This window comes from Heptranchias perlo, chromosome 3, assembly GCF_035084215.1.
Source record: "Heptranchias perlo isolate sHepPer1 chromosome 3, sHepPer1.hap1, whole genome shotgun sequence".
NCBI classification, from domain to species: domain Eukaryota; kingdom Metazoa; phylum Chordata; class Chondrichthyes; order Hexanchiformes; family Hexanchidae; genus Heptranchias; species Heptranchias perlo.
The window spans coordinates 16,755,855-16,776,359 of NC_090327.1; the positions used below are offsets into that span (position 1 = coordinate 16,755,855).

General features: G+C 40.0%; 1 protein-coding gene across 1 annotated transcript in view; it reads right to left on the bottom strand.

Moving 5' to 3' along the window:
* Positions 1-285: 285 nt before the first annotated feature.
* The window catches only part of vapal (VAMP (vesicle-associated membrane protein)-associated protein A, like), a 107,405-nt gene continuing 87,185 nt past the window's right edge, over positions 286-20,505 (bottom strand). The window contains exons 4-6 of the mRNA XM_067978325.1: positions 16,381-16,461; positions 12,589-12,768; positions 286-1,037 (exon numbers count right to left, since the gene is read on the bottom strand). Coding sequence (XP_067834426.1) covers positions 876-1,037; positions 12,589-12,768; positions 16,381-16,461 — 423 coding nt within the window. The 3' untranslated portion in view covers positions 286-875. The remainder of the gene's footprint in view (positions 1,038-12,588; positions 12,769-16,380; positions 16,462-20,505) is intronic.

A 20,505-nucleotide genomic window follows, 5' to 3' on the forward strand; every position in this document is an offset into this window, starting at 1 on the left:
CCAATTCGCACAATACAGTGAGTCATACTGTGTCTGGGCAAGTCAACTCATGCCACTATTGTACTCCTACCACCTGGTCACCTTTGTCTAGGAAGAGTGCATGGAATGGAGACCGGGGGTGGGTGGGGGGGGGGGGGGGGTGGAGGTGAAAGAGGTGAAGAGGTAATGAGATAGTGACATTTTAACAAAAAGACATTCAAGTCCATAAATTCCACATATTCAATGACAAGAAACTATGAGGTATAATTTTGTCAAAATAAGTGAGACAGAAATAATACACAGTAGTTTAACGTGTTAAAGATTTTATTTTCGTTAAATACCATGGGACAGGATTGGTAAGAATGGAGAGCTTTCAATCAACATTTGCCTCACAGGGGACGTTTCTGTGGCTAGGGAAAAACTCTGCATTGATAAACTTGTCAGCCTTCAGCAGCAAGGGGGATAATTTACAAGGAGGCACCTTTTTTTTCAGTACATCTCTCATCACTGGTAAACAAGTGGCATGAGCAACCGGACTATAAAATGAAGAATTTCAAGAGGTAATCCAGCAACAGGTAACAAAATTTAAAAGGATTAAAATAACATTTACAAGACACAACATTTCATTCAACTCTTATTAAACCACAGAGAGAACAACTCATTATTTCCAAGGACCTTTATGTGAAACCTTGAGATACCTGCTATTGATGTTTTGACAATGTACAACTCCAATTATCCAAGAATTGAAAGTAATTTTTGTGTTCTAACCGTGTGAGATCATTAAAGGCAAGGCCTGCAAGATGCTGTACACACAAACATGGTCACTGTGAGCCATACTACCAATGATATGGCAGATCAACAGAACATTTCAGGCCTCAATAACTTGCATGCTTCCTCTACAAGATGAATTTCCCTAGAAAGAATCCAATGAAAATGGCTGCAATTACAACAAGGAGGGAGGGAAGAGCAGTGGAGCCGTTGTCTCTGATTGCAACACTAGATGTGGAAGACACTGGGTTGCCTGACTGAGCTGCCTTCCTCAGCCTCAGTCCATCATCCTAAAGAGAACAAAACAGTAGAGTTACATTGGAAATGCACTGCATTAGGCAGCATCTCACAAATTCTCATAACTAGCCCAGTGAGAATTTAGTTTTGTATTAACAGCCATTTGGCTCTTACCACTAATTGGTTTGTAGGCCACTGAATTACAGACACCTGAAACTGCATTGTACCCTTTATTTTATCCTTTTTTTTAATAAAAGCATACAGTGGAAACAAGTTGCTTCTTCACACGAGGAAAAAAATCTGGAAAGGCAATCACTGGCTTGATTTTGTGTGTCACCAAGTGGCCAGTTCTAGAGCAGAATTGACAGCAGCATGGAATAAGTCACTTATGCTTTCAGTTATGGAACAACACATGACTTTGGGTGGCAGGGCAAATTAAGTTTCACCATACATTCTACAGACCATATTAATATATAAATTAACATATAGATGTGGATAAAGAAACAGTTTAATTGCTTATTTGAAGGTTTGTGTCTCATTTATGTGCTCAAGCTGCAATCCTTTCCAACAATATTTTCATTCCATCAGTTTGTACAGGGAGGTGGGGCGGGGAAAAAGAGTCTATGTATCGGCCACAATATCTATTTAAAAACCTGAAGACTAAAAATCATATTTATAGTTATAAAAGTAAATAATTTAATTCTGATGTGAAACACAATCCAAAAGTTTAGTCTCAAATTGTAACTGTTTCATATGACCTTTGCTTTCGTGGGAAAGTCCACTAGAAACTTGGAAAAATAAATAAACTCTAACTCCAAGCATTCAGAAAAGCTTTTGGAAAATTTCAACAGGAAAGTTTGAATTTGAACCAAAGGCAACAAGCTGGATGAGTGCCAGTCCAGGGCAAGCGTACTCTGAGGATCCCATTCAGTCCCCTTTTAAATGGAGAATAATCATCATCTGGTCCAAATGGAACACATTCCAGAATTCTTAAGGAATTGAGTTAGAAAACAAGTGAGGATCAGAGTTAATATTTCGGGAGCTCCACCCAAATCAGAGGGGTCAGAAAATGTTTTCCAATGATAAAAAAAAAATTACAACCTAATATTCTAGTAGAAAAAACGATCAGCAGCATTTTTCAGGATACTAAATGTGTTCAAAGAACACAGAACCCATGAGTAGTTAGAATTGCTTCAGCAGCAAAAGGCCATGCAGCTCACTAAATTATTAGTATTCTATAAGGAGGTAATTACATTAGTGAATAAAGGCTGTCCAGTAGGTAAAAGTTACTTGGGATTTTCAGACAGCATCTGATAAAGTTTAGTATGTGATGTTTTTAAAGACTTGGAAATGAGGCAATGTATCTAGTTGGTTTAAACATGGGCTTGGAAACTGAAAGCTGGTGATGAAAAATGGGAAACACTGCCTGGGCATGGCACAGTGAGAAATGAGAGTTAAACGCAGATCTGTTTTATATCTACTGCTGCTCATCATCATATTAATAAGAATAGTTCTTAGTTTGCTGTTATCTTCATATTATTTGTCCAGGTGATTATGCTAGGGATATTTAAAGCATTCAAAGGGATCTAGATTAATTAAGCAGATTTTATTACTGGTAAAAAATAAGCAAACACATTTTAGAACAGCAAATATGTGCATAATGAAAAATGCTCAAACAGAAAACAAAACTGACTAGGGTACACTTACTGACCATTTACTCAAAGTGACCAGTCAATGTGAAACTAAGGAAAGCTTAATTTCAGGGTATTTGAATAATTGAGCACCCTTAACAGGACTTGCAATTAAGACGATCAGAGCTTGTAACGCACTTTGTTTTATTTTCTCATATGCTAACTCACAATTTACCAAACCAAAGGAAACAAGTGAAAAAGTTACACAAAATGCAAAGGCCCAATTTTAACTATAAACAGTCAAGCAGGCAATTTAAGCAAAAAAAAATGTTGGTAAGAATCAGTTTGAATTGGAAGTCAAAATAAACCAAGTGGCAAAAACACACACTGAATTTGTGCCAAAGGGCTGGAAGAATAAGAGTGTAAACCCAATTTTTAAAAATTTAAGAAAAAGTATGCTGGAAATTATACACATTATTTTGAACTGAGTAGAAAAAAATACTAGTCCAATGCAAAGCACTGAAAAGCAACTAAAATAAAGGCAATAACTCCATCAGGTGTTGGGTCAAGTTTATTTTACTTTTGGATGCAACTATAAATGGATAAAGGCAAGATGGTTAACTTTACATTTTAAGTTTTGAAAGAGCTTTTAAATAAGGCTTCTCAAGAGTATTAGGTGGAAACAAAACTATATGGGAGCCATTATAAGGGCTGTAAATTTGGTTGACAAGATGGAAGAAAACAGTATTGCTGTCAATGGTAGTAGTTCCAACTTGTGATCTAAAATTACTCACATTAGGAACTAGGATAAAGGATCAATTTAATTTTTTTAAAATTTCAGAACATGGTAGTAAATGGAAAAGTATCATACGGAAGTAAGAGAGCTAGCAGACATGTAAACAACAAAACCGTAAGTCTTAGGAGTATCTATTTCACACCAAGCCTATTTACAGAATACAGAAGTTAACACTCTTTGAAAGCATTCAAAAAATATTAATATTTCCTGATTTAGCACCAAGTCAGATGACAAATCAGAATTAACAGCTGTTAACTTCAAAGCTGTTCCAGCCTGTTTACTGGTAGGTCATTCTTTGCAACAGGTTAGAGAAACGTAGCTGGCATTTTAAAAAATTCATTCATGGGATGTGGGCATCGCTGGCAAGGCCAGGATATATTGACCATCCCTAGTTGCCCTTGAGAAGGTGGTGGTGAGCCCCTTCTTGAACCGCTGCAATCCATGTGGTGAAGGCTCTCCCACAGTACTGTTAGGTAGGGAGTTCCAGGATTTTGACCCAGCGATGAAGAAGGAACAGCGATATATTTCCAAGTCGGGATGGTGTGTGACTTGGAGGGGAACGTGCAGATGGAGTTGTTGCCATGTGCCTGTTGCCCATGTCCTTCTAGGTGGTAGAGGTCACGGGTTTGGGAGGTGCTGCCAAAGAAGCCTTGGCGAGTTGCTACAGTGCATCCTCTGGATGGTACACACTGCAACCACGGTGCGCCGGTGGTGAAGGGAGTGAATGTTTAGGGTGGTGGATGAGGTGCAAATCAAGCGGGCTGCTTTGTCCTGGATGGTATCGAGCTTCTTGAGTGTTGTTGGAGCTGCACTCATCCAGGCAAGTGGAGAGTATTCCATCACTCCTGACTTGTGCCTTGTAGATGGTGGAAAGGCTTTAGGGAGTTAGGAGGTGAGTCACTCGCCACAGAACACCCAGCCTCTGACCTGCTCTTGTAGCCACAGTATTTATGTGGCTGGTCCAGTTAAGTTTCTGGTCAATGGTGAGCCCCAGGATGTTGATGGTGGGGGAATCGGTGATGGTAATGCCGTTGAATGTCAAGGGGAGGTGATTAGGCTCTCTCTTGTTGGAGACGGTCATTGCCTGGCGCAAATGTTACTTGCCACTTATGAGCCCAAGCCTGGATGTTGTCCAGGTCTTGCTGCATGTGGGCTCGGACTGCTTCATTATCTGAGGGGTTGCGAATGGAACTGAACATTGTGAAATCATCAGCGAACATCCCCATTTCTGACCTTATGATGGAGGGAAGGTCATTGATGAAGCAGCTGAAGATGGTTGGGCCTAGGACACTGCCCTGAGGAATTCCTGCAGCAATGTCCTGAGGCTGAGATGATTGGCCTCCAACAACCACTACCATCTTCCTTTGTGCTAGGTATGACTCCAGCCACTGGAGAGTTTTCCCCGATTCCCATTGACTTCAATTTTACTAGGGCTCCTTGGTGCCACACTTGGTCAAATGCTGCCTTGATGTTAAGGGCAATCACTCTCACCTCACCCCTATGAGACATGAGACATGGAAAGCTTTCAACAGATCATGACAAACAGCAGGGATGACCATAAATCTAGGCAAGTAATCTGTTAATCCAGATTTTGTTGGTTTAATGAGGCTAGGCTGAAACCAAGGCTGGTATAGTCTGGTCTTGAATTTGATGGAAATATGAACCCCAAAAACAAAATCAAAACCAGGGAGAAGGAGTTAGGAGTTGGAAGGAAGGAGTGTCTACTTCTGAATTATATTCAATTGGACACTGATTTCAACAAAGATCTTTGCAGTTAGATCCAAGTCAACAACTTACATTTATATTGCGTATTTTACGTACAAAACTTCCCACGGCACTCTACAAAATAATAGCAAAAGGAAAGGATACACCAAACTGAGAGTGTTTAGCAGTGAGATTGAAAAAATGGGACTTAAGGTGGTTCTTAAAAGGAGGGGTAGAGCAGCAAAGGAGTGTCAGGAGGGAGTTCCAGAAATAGAAGGGCCTAGGTGGCTCAAGATGTTGCCACCAATAGTGAGGCAATGGTGGGATGCAAAGGCTAGAATCAGAAGAGCACAGGAAGGAGCAGATTGCAGAGATACAGATAGAGTGTAGTGAGCCCATGGAGAGAAGACAAGGATTTTAAATTTAATACAATGGGGGATAGGGAGCCAGTAGGTTTGAGAGTAATGGTGGACTGGGCTTTGTGTAGGACAGGATACGTACAACTGCATTTTGCATCAGAGAGACCAGTAAGCATGCATTGGAATAAATAAGTCTGGAGGTGACAAAAGTATGAACAACAGTTTCGGCAGTAAGGTAACCGAGGTAGTGTTGCAGAGGTGGAAGTAAGCAGTCTTGGTGATGGGAGAGAATATCAGATTTGAAGCATTGCTCAGGGTTGACGAAGACACCAGCACGATGTACAGTTTTATTGAGCATGAGAGGGGCCAGGGAGGGAGATGGAGTCAATGTCAAGAGATGATGGTTGTGGCAACCACCAAGAATCATGGCTTTGGTTCCCCCCATGTTCAGTTGAAGGGAGATGTTATTTGTCCAAGATCAATCACTGAAGGCTCAGCATAGTTTTAGTCATCATCAAAATACCTGAAAGGGCCAAACTGCTTACTTCAGCAAAAATACAGAGTTATAATTGGATATTCAGCATCTCCAATGTAAAAAAAATCTCCAAACAACTCAAAATTGGAAATAGATAAGGAAACAGGTGTTGAGCCATGCAGCGAGATGTTGGGAGGGGTAACCAAAAGCCTGATTAAAAAGATGGGTTTTAAGGTGGCACTGAGGAAGAAAGAAATGGCACAAAGGGCTTTAGGGAGAGAGCTGAAGGATCAGCTACCAAATGATGGCATGAAGGGAGGGGAGGACGCACAAAAGACGAGAAAACCAAAGGATGTTGGTAGGAGGTTTCAGAAATAAGGTCTTCCAATCCCTTCATGGTGTTTTTGCACATGTACATGGAATTAGAAGTTATTACATTAGAAGACAAGGATCCAGTGTAGATTAGTGAAGACAAGGGGTGCTGGACAAGTAGTACTTCTTATAGGAGAGGTTTATGGACAGCTGTTTTTTTGTACGAGTTGGAAAGTGTGGACGGCAGAGGGTAGAGAATGGAGTTCAGAAAGGAGGGCACTAATAATTGAGCCTACAGAAGGCAAAAAGGATGGAATTCGGTTTCTGCTACAGAGGGGCTAAAAGAAACAGACAATCTTATGTTCTTATCTTGATGATGGATAGGATGTGGAGTTTGAAACTCAGCTCAGTATTGAGCGGGATGCAAAGATTTTGCATAGTATGGTTCAGTTCGAACAAGTAGCCAGGGAAAAGGATGGAATCAGTGGCAAGAGTGTAGATTATAGGATGGGGGCCTTCTCTTTCCAAGTTGGTGAAAGTTGATGCTTATCCATGATTTGATGGTGGACAGGAAACAACAACTTGCATTTATATAGCACCTTTAATGTGGTAAAATGTTCCAAGGCAATATGACATTAGGGAAGTTGTCATGGGGTCAAGGGAAGTGAGATTGAGGTAGTGAAGAGGTAGGTGGTGTCATCTGAATACTTACAGAAACTGTCACCAAAGAGCAGCTTCCAGATGAATGAAGAGTAGGACATCTTAGTGCTGTGAGTATTGTGGAAACCAGTCTAAAGGATTCAAATTGAGGTTTGGGCAGGAACCTAGGAGGTGATGATGCATTCAAGAATCTTAAGAGTGGTTAGGGAGGAAATGAAAGATGAGCAAGAAGAAAGAAAGACTTGCATTTATATAGCGCCTTTCACAACCTCAGGATGCCCCAAAGTGCTTTACAACCAATGAAGTACTTTTGAAGTGTAGCCACTGTTGTAATTTACGATATGCGGCCATCTCAACCCACAAACAACAATGAAATAAATGACCAAATCATTTATTTTGTGTTGGTTGAGGGATACATATTGGCCAGGACACCAGAACTCCACTGCTCTTCTTCAAATAGTACCATGGGATCTTTTACACCCACCCAAGAGGGCAGGCGGGGCCTCGGTTTAACGTCACATCCGAAAGATGACACCTCCAACAGTGCACCACACTCAGTACTGCACTGAAGTGTTAACCTAGATTATGTGTTCAAGTCTCTGGAGTGGGACTTGAACCCACAACCTTCTGACCAGATGCAAGAGTGCTACCACTGAGCCACAGCTGACACTTAACAGCTTTGTCATGAGCCACATGACAGCTATTTGTCATGAGTTGAAATTCCAAGCATACAGTTTTGTTGAGTTATGGGTGGTTAAACTGGAAGTTATTTCAAGCATTATTTAAAATCTTTAAAGGACTGGAAGTTTAACTTCTAAAGGAAATTTCAATTATTCCAATCAGGTTATCCAATATTGTCATGTTCAGCCAAATTATTAACTATAAAACAAAACAACTGACAATTATGTACACCATGATAGGGATAGTCGAGAGGCATTAAGGAGATGTGTGAAATTGGGGAACACAAAAATATTTTTAGCAAGATTCAAGGCTTCTTTAAAAAAAGACTTGTTCTCTAACTACAATGGAACCCTGCAATAGCTTTGTGGGAGCCTCGCAATACGTGTATTTTATAATAAAAAGGGAAAGGAACAAAGTGTTTTATTTTGAAGGGGGAAGTGGAGATTTTGTGCTGCAGTTAGAATTTAATGTTAAGTTTTGGACACCTTACTTTAAGGAAAGATGGCAGGCCATGGAGAGTTATAGAAGAGATTCACTGAGACCAGGGATGAGGATTTTGATAAAATAAATCAGGAAAAACTATTTCCCATGGTCTGAGAGTCAGTAACTGGAGGGCATAAATTTATTATTACAAAAGGGAGAGGTTAGGATACTAATTTTTTTTTTAAAATACATGCTGTTAGGACATGAATGCCCATCAAAAACAGTGGTGGAAGTAGAAGCTATAATAGCTTTTAAAAAAGTATACGTATTTTAAAAACAAAAATTTAAGAGCATAGGGAAAGAACAGGGGAATGGGACTAGCTGGATAGCTCTTTAACAGAATTGGCACAAGCATGATGGTCTGAATGACCTCCTTCTGTGCTGCTTGATTCCATGGCCTACTGTTAAAAAGCTGTGCTGACTGGCCCAAATTAACTCATGTTTCTCCACGAGCTTTGCAGTTTCATTCCATATTATAAAGTCTGCTAGTTTTAACAATAACTGGTCGATAATTTCCTGGCTTATCCCCGACTTTTTTTTTTTTTTTTTTGAGTACCACATTTGCTAACCTCCAGCACAATTTTCATTTCTACACAACTTTGGAAAATTAAGAGTTAGAGCCTCTGCTACTTCTTCCCTAGCTTCCCTCAGAATCTTCAGATGTTAACCAACAGGCCCTACTGATTTGACTACCTTACGCTTCAATAGCTTCTTTAGTAACATAATAATCTCCACTAATTGCACAACACGCTTCCCTGGGGTTGGGGGGGGGGGGGGGGGGTCTACAATCTCAATAACCACCTTATCTGTGAAAACTGAGGCAAAGTATTTATTTATTTCACGGTGTGATATTACGCATTACAAGCCAGAAAATCGCAAGCTCAATTCAAACCCTCATGTGCTGAGTCAGCTGACTTCGTCCATCGCAGAAGTTCGAATCATAGAAAGGTTACAGCACAGGAGACCATTCGGCCCATCAAGTCCATGCCGGTTCTATGCAAGAGCAATCCAGCTATTCCCACTTTCCTGCCCTATCCCCATAGCCCTGCAATTTTTTTTCCTTTGAAGTACTTCTCCAGTCCCCTTTTGAAGGCCATGATTGAATCTGTCTCCACCACCCCCTCAGGCAGTGCATTCCAGATCCTAACCACTCTGTTTTTTTAAAAAAAGTTTTTCCTCATGTCACCTTTGGTTCTTTTGACAATCACCTTAAATCTATGTCCTCTGGTTCTTGACCATAAGAGATAGGAGCAGGAGTAGGCCATTCAGCCCCTCGAGCCTGCTCCGCCATTCAATGAGATCATGGCTGATCTGATTTTTACCTCAATTCCACTTTCCCACCCTTTCCCCATATCCTTTGACTCCCTTGCTGATCAAAAATTTGTCTAACTCAGCCTTGAATGTATTCAATGACTCAGCCTCCAGAGCTTTTTGGGGTAAAGAATTCCAAAGATTCACGACCCTCGAAGAAATTCCACCTCATTTCCATCTTAAATGGGCGACCCCTTATTCTGAGACTATGCCCCCTAGTTTTAGATTCCTCCATGAGGGGTAACATCCTCTCAGCATCTACCCTATCGAGTCCCCTATTGACCCACTAACGGGAACAGTTTCTCTCTCTCTACTCTGTCTAGACCTTTCATGATTTTAAATACCTTCAACAAATCTCCTCTCAACCTTCTCTGTTCCAAGGAGAACAACCCAGCTTCTCCAGTCTACCCACGTAACCTAAGTCCCTCATCTCTGGAATCATTCTAGTAAATCTCTTCTGCAGCCTCTCCATGACCTTCACATCCTTCCTAAAGTGTGGTGTCCAGAATTGGACACAATACTCCAGTTGTGGCCAAACTGCTGTTTTATAAAGGTTCATGACTTCCTTGCTTTTGTACTCTATGCCTCTATTTATAAAAGGCTTGGAGGTTCCTGTATGCTTTTTTTAAAAACTACTTTCTCAACCTGCCCTGCCACCTTCAATCGATGTGTGTACATATACCCCCAGATCTCTGTTCCCGTACTCGAAAAGGACTCGAAGCATCCAGGGAACCCCACTGTTTTTGAATCCAATGCCTTAACCTCTCGGCCATCACAGGTTGGGGTGCTACAATTGGCCTTTGCACCCCTAAATTAAGGAGGGAAGGAAAAATTGTTAGCCAAGTTTCCGGCTCCTGAATGCTATTTGGCAAGCTACCTGCGAAACCTAAACCAGGCAAGAGTGGATAGCTTCAGGTCAAATCTGAACATTTATAATGCAGGAAATGGCAATTTGTTGATAGAGTGCTATTTAATATGGTAACATTCATCTTGTAATCTAAAATCACTAAAAACGGTGTAAAAGATCACTTGCACTGCAGCACAGTTATAAAAACTTGCAGTAAAGTGCAACTAATGCACAAGACTTCATGGCATATTTATCCTCAATCAAATATTTATACAATCATTGGTGACCCATCTGTGTTTTTAGCTGCATCTTGTTTTTAAAAAATGCAAGAATGGGATCCCCACCCGACTACTTAGCAAGTTTATCCTAAAAGTAGCTGAACCACACATCAAGGAGGTCTAAGATTTAATGCCCAATATCTGTAGTAATGAAGTTTGAATTACTTCTTTCAATTAAAGATCAGATTTTTTTTTGATCAAAATGATTTGTTCCTTGATTCAATTTAATGTACCTTTGATCTGAATACCATTTTGTTTCATTGGGCAGATTTGCACATTTGATATGTGAAAATGTTCATATTGATATAGTTATATATCACAGTATTTGAGATATTGGTTTCTCTATTGTCAATTGTACATATATGAAAAACATTACTTCAGAAGGAAACTAAATCAAAGTGCTTGGTTTCATACCCAAGGGATGAAAAGCTCAAATTTTCCAAATTGTGGTACCAGATTCAACAAAAACCTGGGTTTCCCTCCCTAATGGAGGGCAAAGATACTCTGCTAGCCACCAATATAGAAAGTTTTACAAGACATAAGCAATTGAATTTGATGTGCATATCTCAAGAGGCTCATAATTCACAGACACCCCAGCAAAAATCCATAACAGACTATCACTGTATAAATGAGATATACAAATATATGCTTTTATAATTTTTTGTTGCTTCATGTTAGTTAATTGTAAATGAATGTTAGCTGCTTTAATCTGTATGCCTATGATCCTATGGCAATATCCATAATTTCAAAGAGGTTGACAGTGTAACGTGAGTCTAAACCAAATCAAGTAAATAGATTACAGCAATTACAAGTTGTAAATCCCTTGCATACACATCAAAATTATAGGGGATAAGATCTGCTTGTCAGAAATGCTGTTAAATCATTGAGACAAACTGTTCTACAAAAATACAAAATTGTAACAGCGGAGTTGGTTGACTTGCATTAGGCAGCGATAAGAGCATTACTGTTGCCCTCAATTACACTGGCTTACAGGCCGGGGAGAAGAGAAGACAGTGAGAGTTCTTGTTCCTCTTCATTATCCAATAATTGCTAGAAGTGCATGTGTGAACCTTAGGTGATGAAAACATCAGGTGAGGAAAGGACCAGGCTCAGCTTTGATGAACCCCATTCTAATAAACCTGCAGATACACAGTCAAGGCTCATATGAATAATGTCCACTTAGTCCGAGTACTGGAAGGTGACTGCTGACTGTCAGTCAAAGCCTTGGCGAGGAAAGAACACAGAATTATTAAGCACAACCAGTTTATCCCTCAACCATTTAGACACAATTCTGTACTATAATGGTGTCTTTATTTGCACATTTTGCATAGGCATCATCTGGAAGTAAAGCTTCTGTATTTTACTGGAGGATGCATTCAAAGACAGCCAAGTAAGTTGGTGTACTACTAGGTTCAAATCTTGTATCTGCAATTCTGTGGCATGCTACATTGGTACATCAACTCAATCATCTGCCTTTGAATGCAAATTCAAACAATGGTCCATAAACTTCCATATCCCACCCAGGCCAACTGATCACACCAATTCTCAGGCAAAGAGAAGGGAAATGGATGTATTACAATCATGTATCCCCTAGCAAATGGATTTTGAGCAGCACTTGTTGAGGCCTGGAAGCAAGTGGCCTACCTGTGCACCATTAAGGAATGTGTAATGAAAATGTAAAACATAAACAGGAAACAAAAGTATGACAAGTGAAGAAACTGAATTTTTTAAAAGGAATATTACTCCATAATATGCTTGATCACGTCAGTCCATTCTGTACATGCAGTCGAAGCCATTCCTTGGTCAACCTGAAATGGGGTGCATTAGTACGGCGCAGAAGGAATCCTTTCCCTTTCTCCATTCCTTCCCTCCCCATGCCAGAGTCTGCTGGAGATTCAACCTCAGATCACCTCACTGATTGTACCAGCCGCTTGAATGGTTCCAGTATCTGGCCAGTAACCTCTCAGATTAAGAGTAACATTCTTCTGCCAACATATCTTGACAGACCTCCAGGAATGAATGTGTTATACTGTGCAAAGCTTTTTGTACTGGTTCATAAAGGCTTACTTTCAGCTGTCGATTCTCATCTGTCATTTTCACCAACTCAACTTGAAGCCTCTTGCATTCTTCCATTAGTTTCCTCACTTCAGTATCATCCAGTGAAGCACTGGCAGATTTTGGTATTGCCGGTCCATCTGATTTAGGTGCATTCGTTATTGCAGCAGATTTGCTCATTTCAAGATCATTCTGCAAACATTTTGAAAAAGGAGCGTTACTGATATTTAATTACCTATGAAAACTTGTTTACATACAAATGGAGTACAGCAGTGTGAAACACATATGGTATATGTAATGACTTTTTAAAAAAATGCTTTTTAGTCAACGACAAGAAATTGCAGGCCAGTTATTTTAACAGGATGCCCAACATATAGGGGTAGATACTTTCTTTAAACATTGTGATTATTCAGCTCATACACTAACTACTTTGAAAGAAAATTCTTCTCCCAGATAAACAGATATGTATTCACACACTCTCATCAATTTAACTCAGATATGGTCACTTGGTAATCTTTTGGGATATCTCCCATTACTCGAACATTTAAATGGTGCGTTATGAAATATGCAGAGCTGCTACATATTTCATATGTAAGGAGTCTTACAACACCAGGTTATAGTCCAACAGCTTTATTTGAAATCACAAGCTTTCGGAGCTTTCCTCCTTCGTCACCTGACGAAGGAGGAAAGCTCCGAAAGCTTGTGATTTCAAATAAAGCTGTTGGACTATAACCTGGTGTTGTAAGACACCTTACATTTGTCCACCCCAGTCCATCACCGGCATCTCCACATCACATATTTCATAGCCTGCACATTGTGAATAATATTCCTTTTTGTCTTAGCAGAAACAGTAGTGTTTGAAAACACCAGTAAATTGGTTAGCACTTGCATTAAAAAAGTTCCCTGCTGCCATTCAAAATTTTAGATTACATTTGGCAGTGAAGAAAACCTACCACAGCTTCTCCTTTAAAACTTAAAATATTGAGTTTGACACGGTTTCTGCGGAATACACCCATCTATCAACTTTGTACAACTGTAAATGTACAGGTTAAAATAAAAAACACATTCAAATAAAAAAAGTATTTACTCCATTACTTATGCATAACTAAAGATCTGCTTATGGTTCAGAATCCAGAAAACCCTATCCACCTTCTGCAAAAATGTCAAACATATATGCACCCAGAAGAACAGTGGACTCCTCTTATTGTCTTTTTTCTCAGTTTTCTAAACTGTCAATTCTTCAATTTCTTTGTTATTTTGTCACACCAGTCAGATGAGTGCTCACAGCTCCCTCAAAATGGGAAAAGAAAATTAAATCCCCATTGCACTGCAACAGCAGTCATCTGAAAAAAGGCTGCTGCATTTTGATTTGATTGCAGAATGATTAAACTTAAATATGCTTTGTGCCAGAGAAACTACATATGGAGTGAAATTCGTATTTTTCCCATTACTAGCCGCAAACGTGACAACAGGAATCCACTGTACGATTCTTGCTGCAATACTTGCATTAATCCTAAACTGAACTACTTGCTCACTAGAACAGACCTGGACCTTCTGCACTTTGGTTTCACTGGCTGGGGCAGATATAAATCCCTGCAGGTCACTTCTATGGCGACCACTGATTGGAGTCTGAAGGTTGCCACCACGGATTGGAGTATGAAACCTGAGCGCATTTCCTGGTGTGGGTACAGCACGTGGAGGCGGTCGAGCACTGTCATAATAGTGCACAAAGCTGTGCAGATCCATCTTTGCTGTATCTAATGGGGTGTCTAAATCACTGCCTAATGGGTCGCACTCTACAATCTCGTTCTGCTATATAGAAAAAGAGACTTCAGGTAGATACATGCAATAATAACTGGCTTCTCTTTTGACTCTTATAAGCAGAGCTTGCATTTCTTTCTTTTTGAGGCCTTTTAGTGTTTTTGTCCTAAAAGAAAAACACACATTATTTGAGAGAATACAGTTATCAAATAAATGGCACACTCCTCTGCTGGTTTTGATTCAAATATTCCAATAAGTTGACATAAGTTTTGTCCACTGTTACCAATGGCATATTTACAGAAGGGGAAGGGGAAGAGTTTTTAAATAAATATATACACACACAACACACCCAATTGCTTATAACAAAAATGCATGCCCTTCTTATAAGCCAAGTCCTTTGTTACCTTGAAAGTTACCTTTGTTACCTAGACGCTGCATTTGTTGTGTTAATCATATAAAGTTACTATGTCAGCGATGTCACTAGGCTTTCAGCAAAGCACAATGTTGGGCATATGAAAGTTTTATAAAGTGCCCATTTGAGCAATTATAAAAACAAAAAGTTACCCAGCACTAATATTGTTTCTTTTTACATTCAAGTCTGGGCAGCATCGAGACCTCTAAGACACCACCATGGTGATGTACTAATGGGAGCAATGAGGTGACATAGTCTGACTTACCCTGTATCACATTTACACCAATATATTAAATACACCGAATAACAACATTGTTCTAGTGCATAATGAAATTAGTGAAGTGTTAAGCCCACAACCTTCAAATTTTTATATGATTAGATGCTCTTGCAATAATTCTGTTAAATACTTCATAGCAAGCACTTGGTCTAATTCCTAACTAAACTGGAAAAAAAAACTACATAAACAGTCAATTCAATGAAAGAAAACATTAGTGCTTTGGCTACTGCAGCATAGTGAGAACTGAGGTCAGCAACAATAAAGGAAATAAGGGAATTACTGATTATTGTTATAGACTGCCCAGGTACAAGATTAAGATAGACAGGGAAAGGTTTTCACAAATCAAGGAGGCTTGTAAAAATACCAGAATGTTAATCATATGGGATTTCTATCACCCAGAGACTGACTAAGAAAACAGCAGAGGAAAAAAAAAATCACAGTGCATGTTTCTGTAGGCAATGCAGGATTGCTTAAAGGGAAAATGTAGTCATTGGCCATTCTGGATCTAATCTTTATCAATGACCCAGGTTTGGTACATAAAATGTAGAAGTATGTGAAAATTTGTATTACAATAACCATATTCAAATCAAAATGCTTAAGGACATTCAAAAATAACAGTAATTCAAAAATATTAAGACTTTAAAATCCTCAGACTTTGAGGAATTCTGAAAGTTTTTTTTTTAAAAAAAAAGGTTCACTGAACACAATAACAATCGGTAGAATATTAGAAAGCGTTTGAAGAATTGTTTGGTTCCACATTGGCAAATAATGGCTAAGAGAAGGAGTGATGGAAATAGACTAACACTGGATAAATAGCTGGCTTAAAACTGGGCAGAAATAATTTGAGATCTCCCAAGAATGTGTCTTGGGACCCTTGTTACTTCAATACAAAATTAATGTCTTAAATTTCTACGTTTGCGAAGGATACCAAAATGGGAAGTAAGACAAACGAAAAATCCAACCAAATTTAATAAGGTTATTTCTGGGCAAATTGATAAAAAATATATATATTTTACACAAAGACGGAATCGAATGTGGGCTGCAAATGTGGTAAACTCTTTCTCTCCTCCTCCGCACCCCTTCACCCATTTTTTCGAAAGGAACTTTCTTCTCGGGTTATTTAGGAAACAAGGCAGAAAATTATTAAAAGTTATTTACGTTAGTGTTAAGTAAAACAACTCGCACTAGATAGTCACTGCAGGAATTCACGACACGTTTTATACTCTACAACGAATATACGGCATCTGTACAAGCAGCAAAGTTATAGCTATTCTCCATAAGGAAAAAGAATCAAATATAACCTTCCAGAATTCATAGTGAAGAGTGAATTTTTTGCCCTTCACTATTCTCTTACCGATTTCTCATTCTCAAAAGGCAACTCGAAGACACATCTCAGTTTGGAGTCCATGAGATCTTCAGGCTTTGCATCCTTCCACTAAGGAAATCAAAAAAGTCTGTTTAAATAACCTCTACTTGGGCACAGAAAAAATAATCAAAAATTGTCAGTTGAAACTATACCATAAACAGTGAAGAACTTACATCAAAACTGTTCAACAACCATCCCAAAGGTATGCATACTAGAAACAGTCAGTTCAATAATGCACTACACAAGCTTTTAATTAAAATTAAAAATTTTAAGGGCCACATTTCTACAGTTGAAGTGGAAATTTGCCAAAAATCTAGAGATTGTCATCCCTGTGAGTGCAGCATTGAATGCAGAATTACAGTATTTTGATCTTTCTCTACATCAAAGGTGTTAACATTTTCAAATCAACAAGAACAGTATTATTAAACTAATGATAGAAATGTCGAGTATAGGGCAAAGAGCACCTTTTTAGCAAGATACAATTACAGAACAAACAGAATGTGCTTCAAATTTTCCTGGTAGATCACAATTAACTGCACTACAGTGAAATACTTTCCAGCATCCAGTTTGCTAAACATTAAATAGATTTTAAGAAATCATGGGTTCCATAGAATCATAGAAAATTTACGATACAGAAGTAGGCCATTTGGCCCATCGTGTCCTCGCCGGCTGAGAAACAAGCCACCCAGCCTAATTCCACTTTCCCGCATTTGGTCCGTAGCCCTGCAGGTCACGGCTCTTCAGGTGCACATCCAGGTATTTTTTTTCTAAAATGAGTTGAGGGTTTCTGCCTCCACCACCCTCTCAGGCAGTGAGTTCCAGATCCCCACCATCCTCTGGGTAAAAAGATTTTTCCTCATTTCCGCTCCAATCCTTCTACCAATCACTTTAAATCTATGCCCCCTAATTATTGACCCCTCCGCTAAGGGAATTAGGTCCTCTCCCACTCTACTCTATCCAGGCCCCTCATAATTTTGTACACCTCAATCAAACCACCCCTCAGCCTCCTCTATTCCAAGGAAAACAACCCCAGCCTATCCAATCTGTCATCATAGCTAAAATTCTCCAGTCCTGGCAACATCCTTGTAAATCTCCTCTGCACCCTCTCTAGTGCAATTATATCCTTCCTGTAATGTGGTGACCAGAACTGTGCGCTTTACTCAAGCTGTGGCCAAACTAGTGTTTTATACACTTCCAGCTTAACATCCTTGCTTTTATATTCTATGCCTCGGCTAATAAAGGAAAGCATTCCATATGACTTATTAACCACCTTATCTACCTGTCCTGCTACCTTCAGGGATTTGTGGACATGCACTCCAAGGTCCCTCACTTCCTCTACACCTCTCAGTATCCTCCCATTTATTGTGTACTCCCTTGCCTTGTTTGCTCTCCCCAAATGCATTCCCTCACACTTCTCCGGAATGAACTCCATTTGCCACCTTTCTGCCCATCTGACCAGTCCATTGATATCTTCCTGCAGTCTACAACTTTCCTCCTCACTATCAACCACACAGCCTATCTTTGTGCCATCCGCAAATTTCTTAAATGTAGGGGGCATGATTAAGTCCAAATCATCAATGTATACCACAAAAAGCTAAAGTTCTAGTGCCAAGCCCTGCGGCACCCCACTGGAAACAGCCTTCCAGTCGCAAAAACATCCATCGACCATAACCCTTCACTTCCTGCCACTGAGCCAATTTTGGATCCAATTTGCCACATTCCCTTGGATCCCATGGGCTTTTACTTTTTTGACCAATCTGCCATGTGGGACCTCGTCAAAAGCCTTGCTAAAATCCATGTAGACTATATCAATTGCGCTAACCTCATCGATCCTCCTGGTCACCTCCTCGAAAAATTCAATCAAGTTAATCAGGCGCGACCTCCCCTTAACAAATCCGTGCTGACTGTCCTTGATTTGTCCATGCCTTTCTAAGTAACAGTTTATCCTGTTCCTCAGAATTGATTCCAATAATTTGCCCATCACCCAGGTTAGACTGACTGGCCAGTAATTACTCGGTCTATCCTTCACTCCCTTTTTAAAAAACGGTACAACACTAGCAGTCCTCCAACCCTCTGGCACTAAATGCCGGCTACGCCAGCGACGCCCATATCCCATGAATGAATAAAAAAAACATCTGTATCCAGTTGGAAAATGATTGTTAAAGCCTCCACTATTCCCTCCCTGGCTTCTTTTAACAGCCTGGGATACATTTCATCCCGCCCCAGTGATTTATCCACTTTCAAAGATGCTAATCCCCTTAATACTTCCTCTCTCACCATGTTTATCCCATCCAATATGACACAATCCTCCTCCTTAACTTCAATTCAATCATCCCTCTCCTTTGTGAAGACAGAAGCAAAGTATTCATTAAGAACCACACCCACATCTTCCACCTCCACACGTTGTTTACCTTTTTGATCTCAGGTCAAACACAGGTTTTTAAATTTTGAACAAACCCGCACATCACTGGATGTTCCCAAAATTGAATTTACAACCAACCAACAGGCAGGCGATGGGATGCAACAGCTAACATAACACCTTTCAATGAATTAAGTTACAGACTGAGTACGTGAAAACTACAGATAAGTTAGAATAGTTAGAATATTTAACCCTGGAGGGCTGGGCTCTTTATTTTAGCACCATCTAGTTTCAATTTAGCATTGTAAGCTTTCAAGTTAAATGCTTTATCCAATGCCATTAAGGCATCCAAAGCTAAATAGATAAATTCTAGCATAAGAAGTGAGTTCTCAAGAGCCAAATGGTGGTACCAGGAAGCACTGTGCCATATTCACAGTAGAGGAAGAGGATAACATACCTGACATTCCAGGGAAACTAACAACAAATCAAGGACTGGAACTCACTAAAGTTATTAACGCAAGCAAGAAAACAATGAGAAAAAATAACAGCACAAAGACTGACAAATCCCCAGGACCTGATTGTTTCCTTCCAGGGTTTTAAAGGAAGTACTGGAGGAAATTGCAGGTGCTTCAGCTATAATCTTCCAAAGCTCTCAATTCAGGAATTATCCCTTTAGATTGGAAAATTGCAGATGTAACTCTTCTATTTAAGAAAGGTGAGAGAGAAAGCAGGAAATTATAGACCTGTTAATCTAACATCTGTTGAGGAAGTTATTGGAATCTATAATTAAGGCCAGAGTGACATAGCACTTAGAGAAATTGGACCTGATTGGAGAGCCAACATGAATTTGTAAAGGGTAGAGCGTGTCTAACAAACCTAATTGAAATTTTTGAGAAAGTAACTAAAGTAACAGATGGGAATGTCTATGGACATGTTTATATGGACTCCCAGAAGGCATTCAATAAGGTTCCATATAAGAGACTGTGAGCTAAAATTAAAGCTCATGGAATTGAAGACATATTATTGACTTAGTTAGGAGGTTGGTTAGGCAGCAGAAGATAGAGAGCAGGGATAATGGGTATGTACTCGGATGGGAAGGAAGTGACTAGTGGTGTCACACAAGGATCTGTGCTGTGGTCTCAACTATTCACTATATTTATTAAGGGCTTATGTAACACAATAGAGAGCAAAGTGTCCAAGTTTTTTTTTTAATACGTTCATGGGTTGTGGGCGTCACTGGCAAGGCCAGCATTTATTGCTCATCTCTAATTGCCCTGGAGAAGGTGGTGGTGAGCCGCCGCCTTGAACCGCTGCAGTCCGTGTGGTGAAGGTTCTCTCATAATGCTGATAGGTAGGGAGTTCCAGGATTTTGACACAACGACGACGAAGGAACGGCAATATATTTCCAAGTCGGGATGGTGTGTGACTTGGAGGGGAACATGCAGGTGGTGTTGTTGTTCCCACGTGCCTGCTGCCCTTGTTCTTTTAGATGGTAGAGGTCGCGTGTTTGGGAGGCGCTGTCGAAGAAGCCTTGGCGAGTTGCTGCAATGCATCCTGTGGATGGGACACTCTGCAACCATGGTGCGCCACTGATGAAGGGAGTGAATGTTTAGAGTGGTAGATGGGGTGCCAATCAAGCGGGCTGCTTTGTCCTGGGTGGCGTCGAGCTTCTTGAGTGTTGTTGGAGCTGCACTCATCCAGGCAAGTGGAGAGTATCAGCAGGAACAGAGTACGGAGTTAGACGATCAGCCATG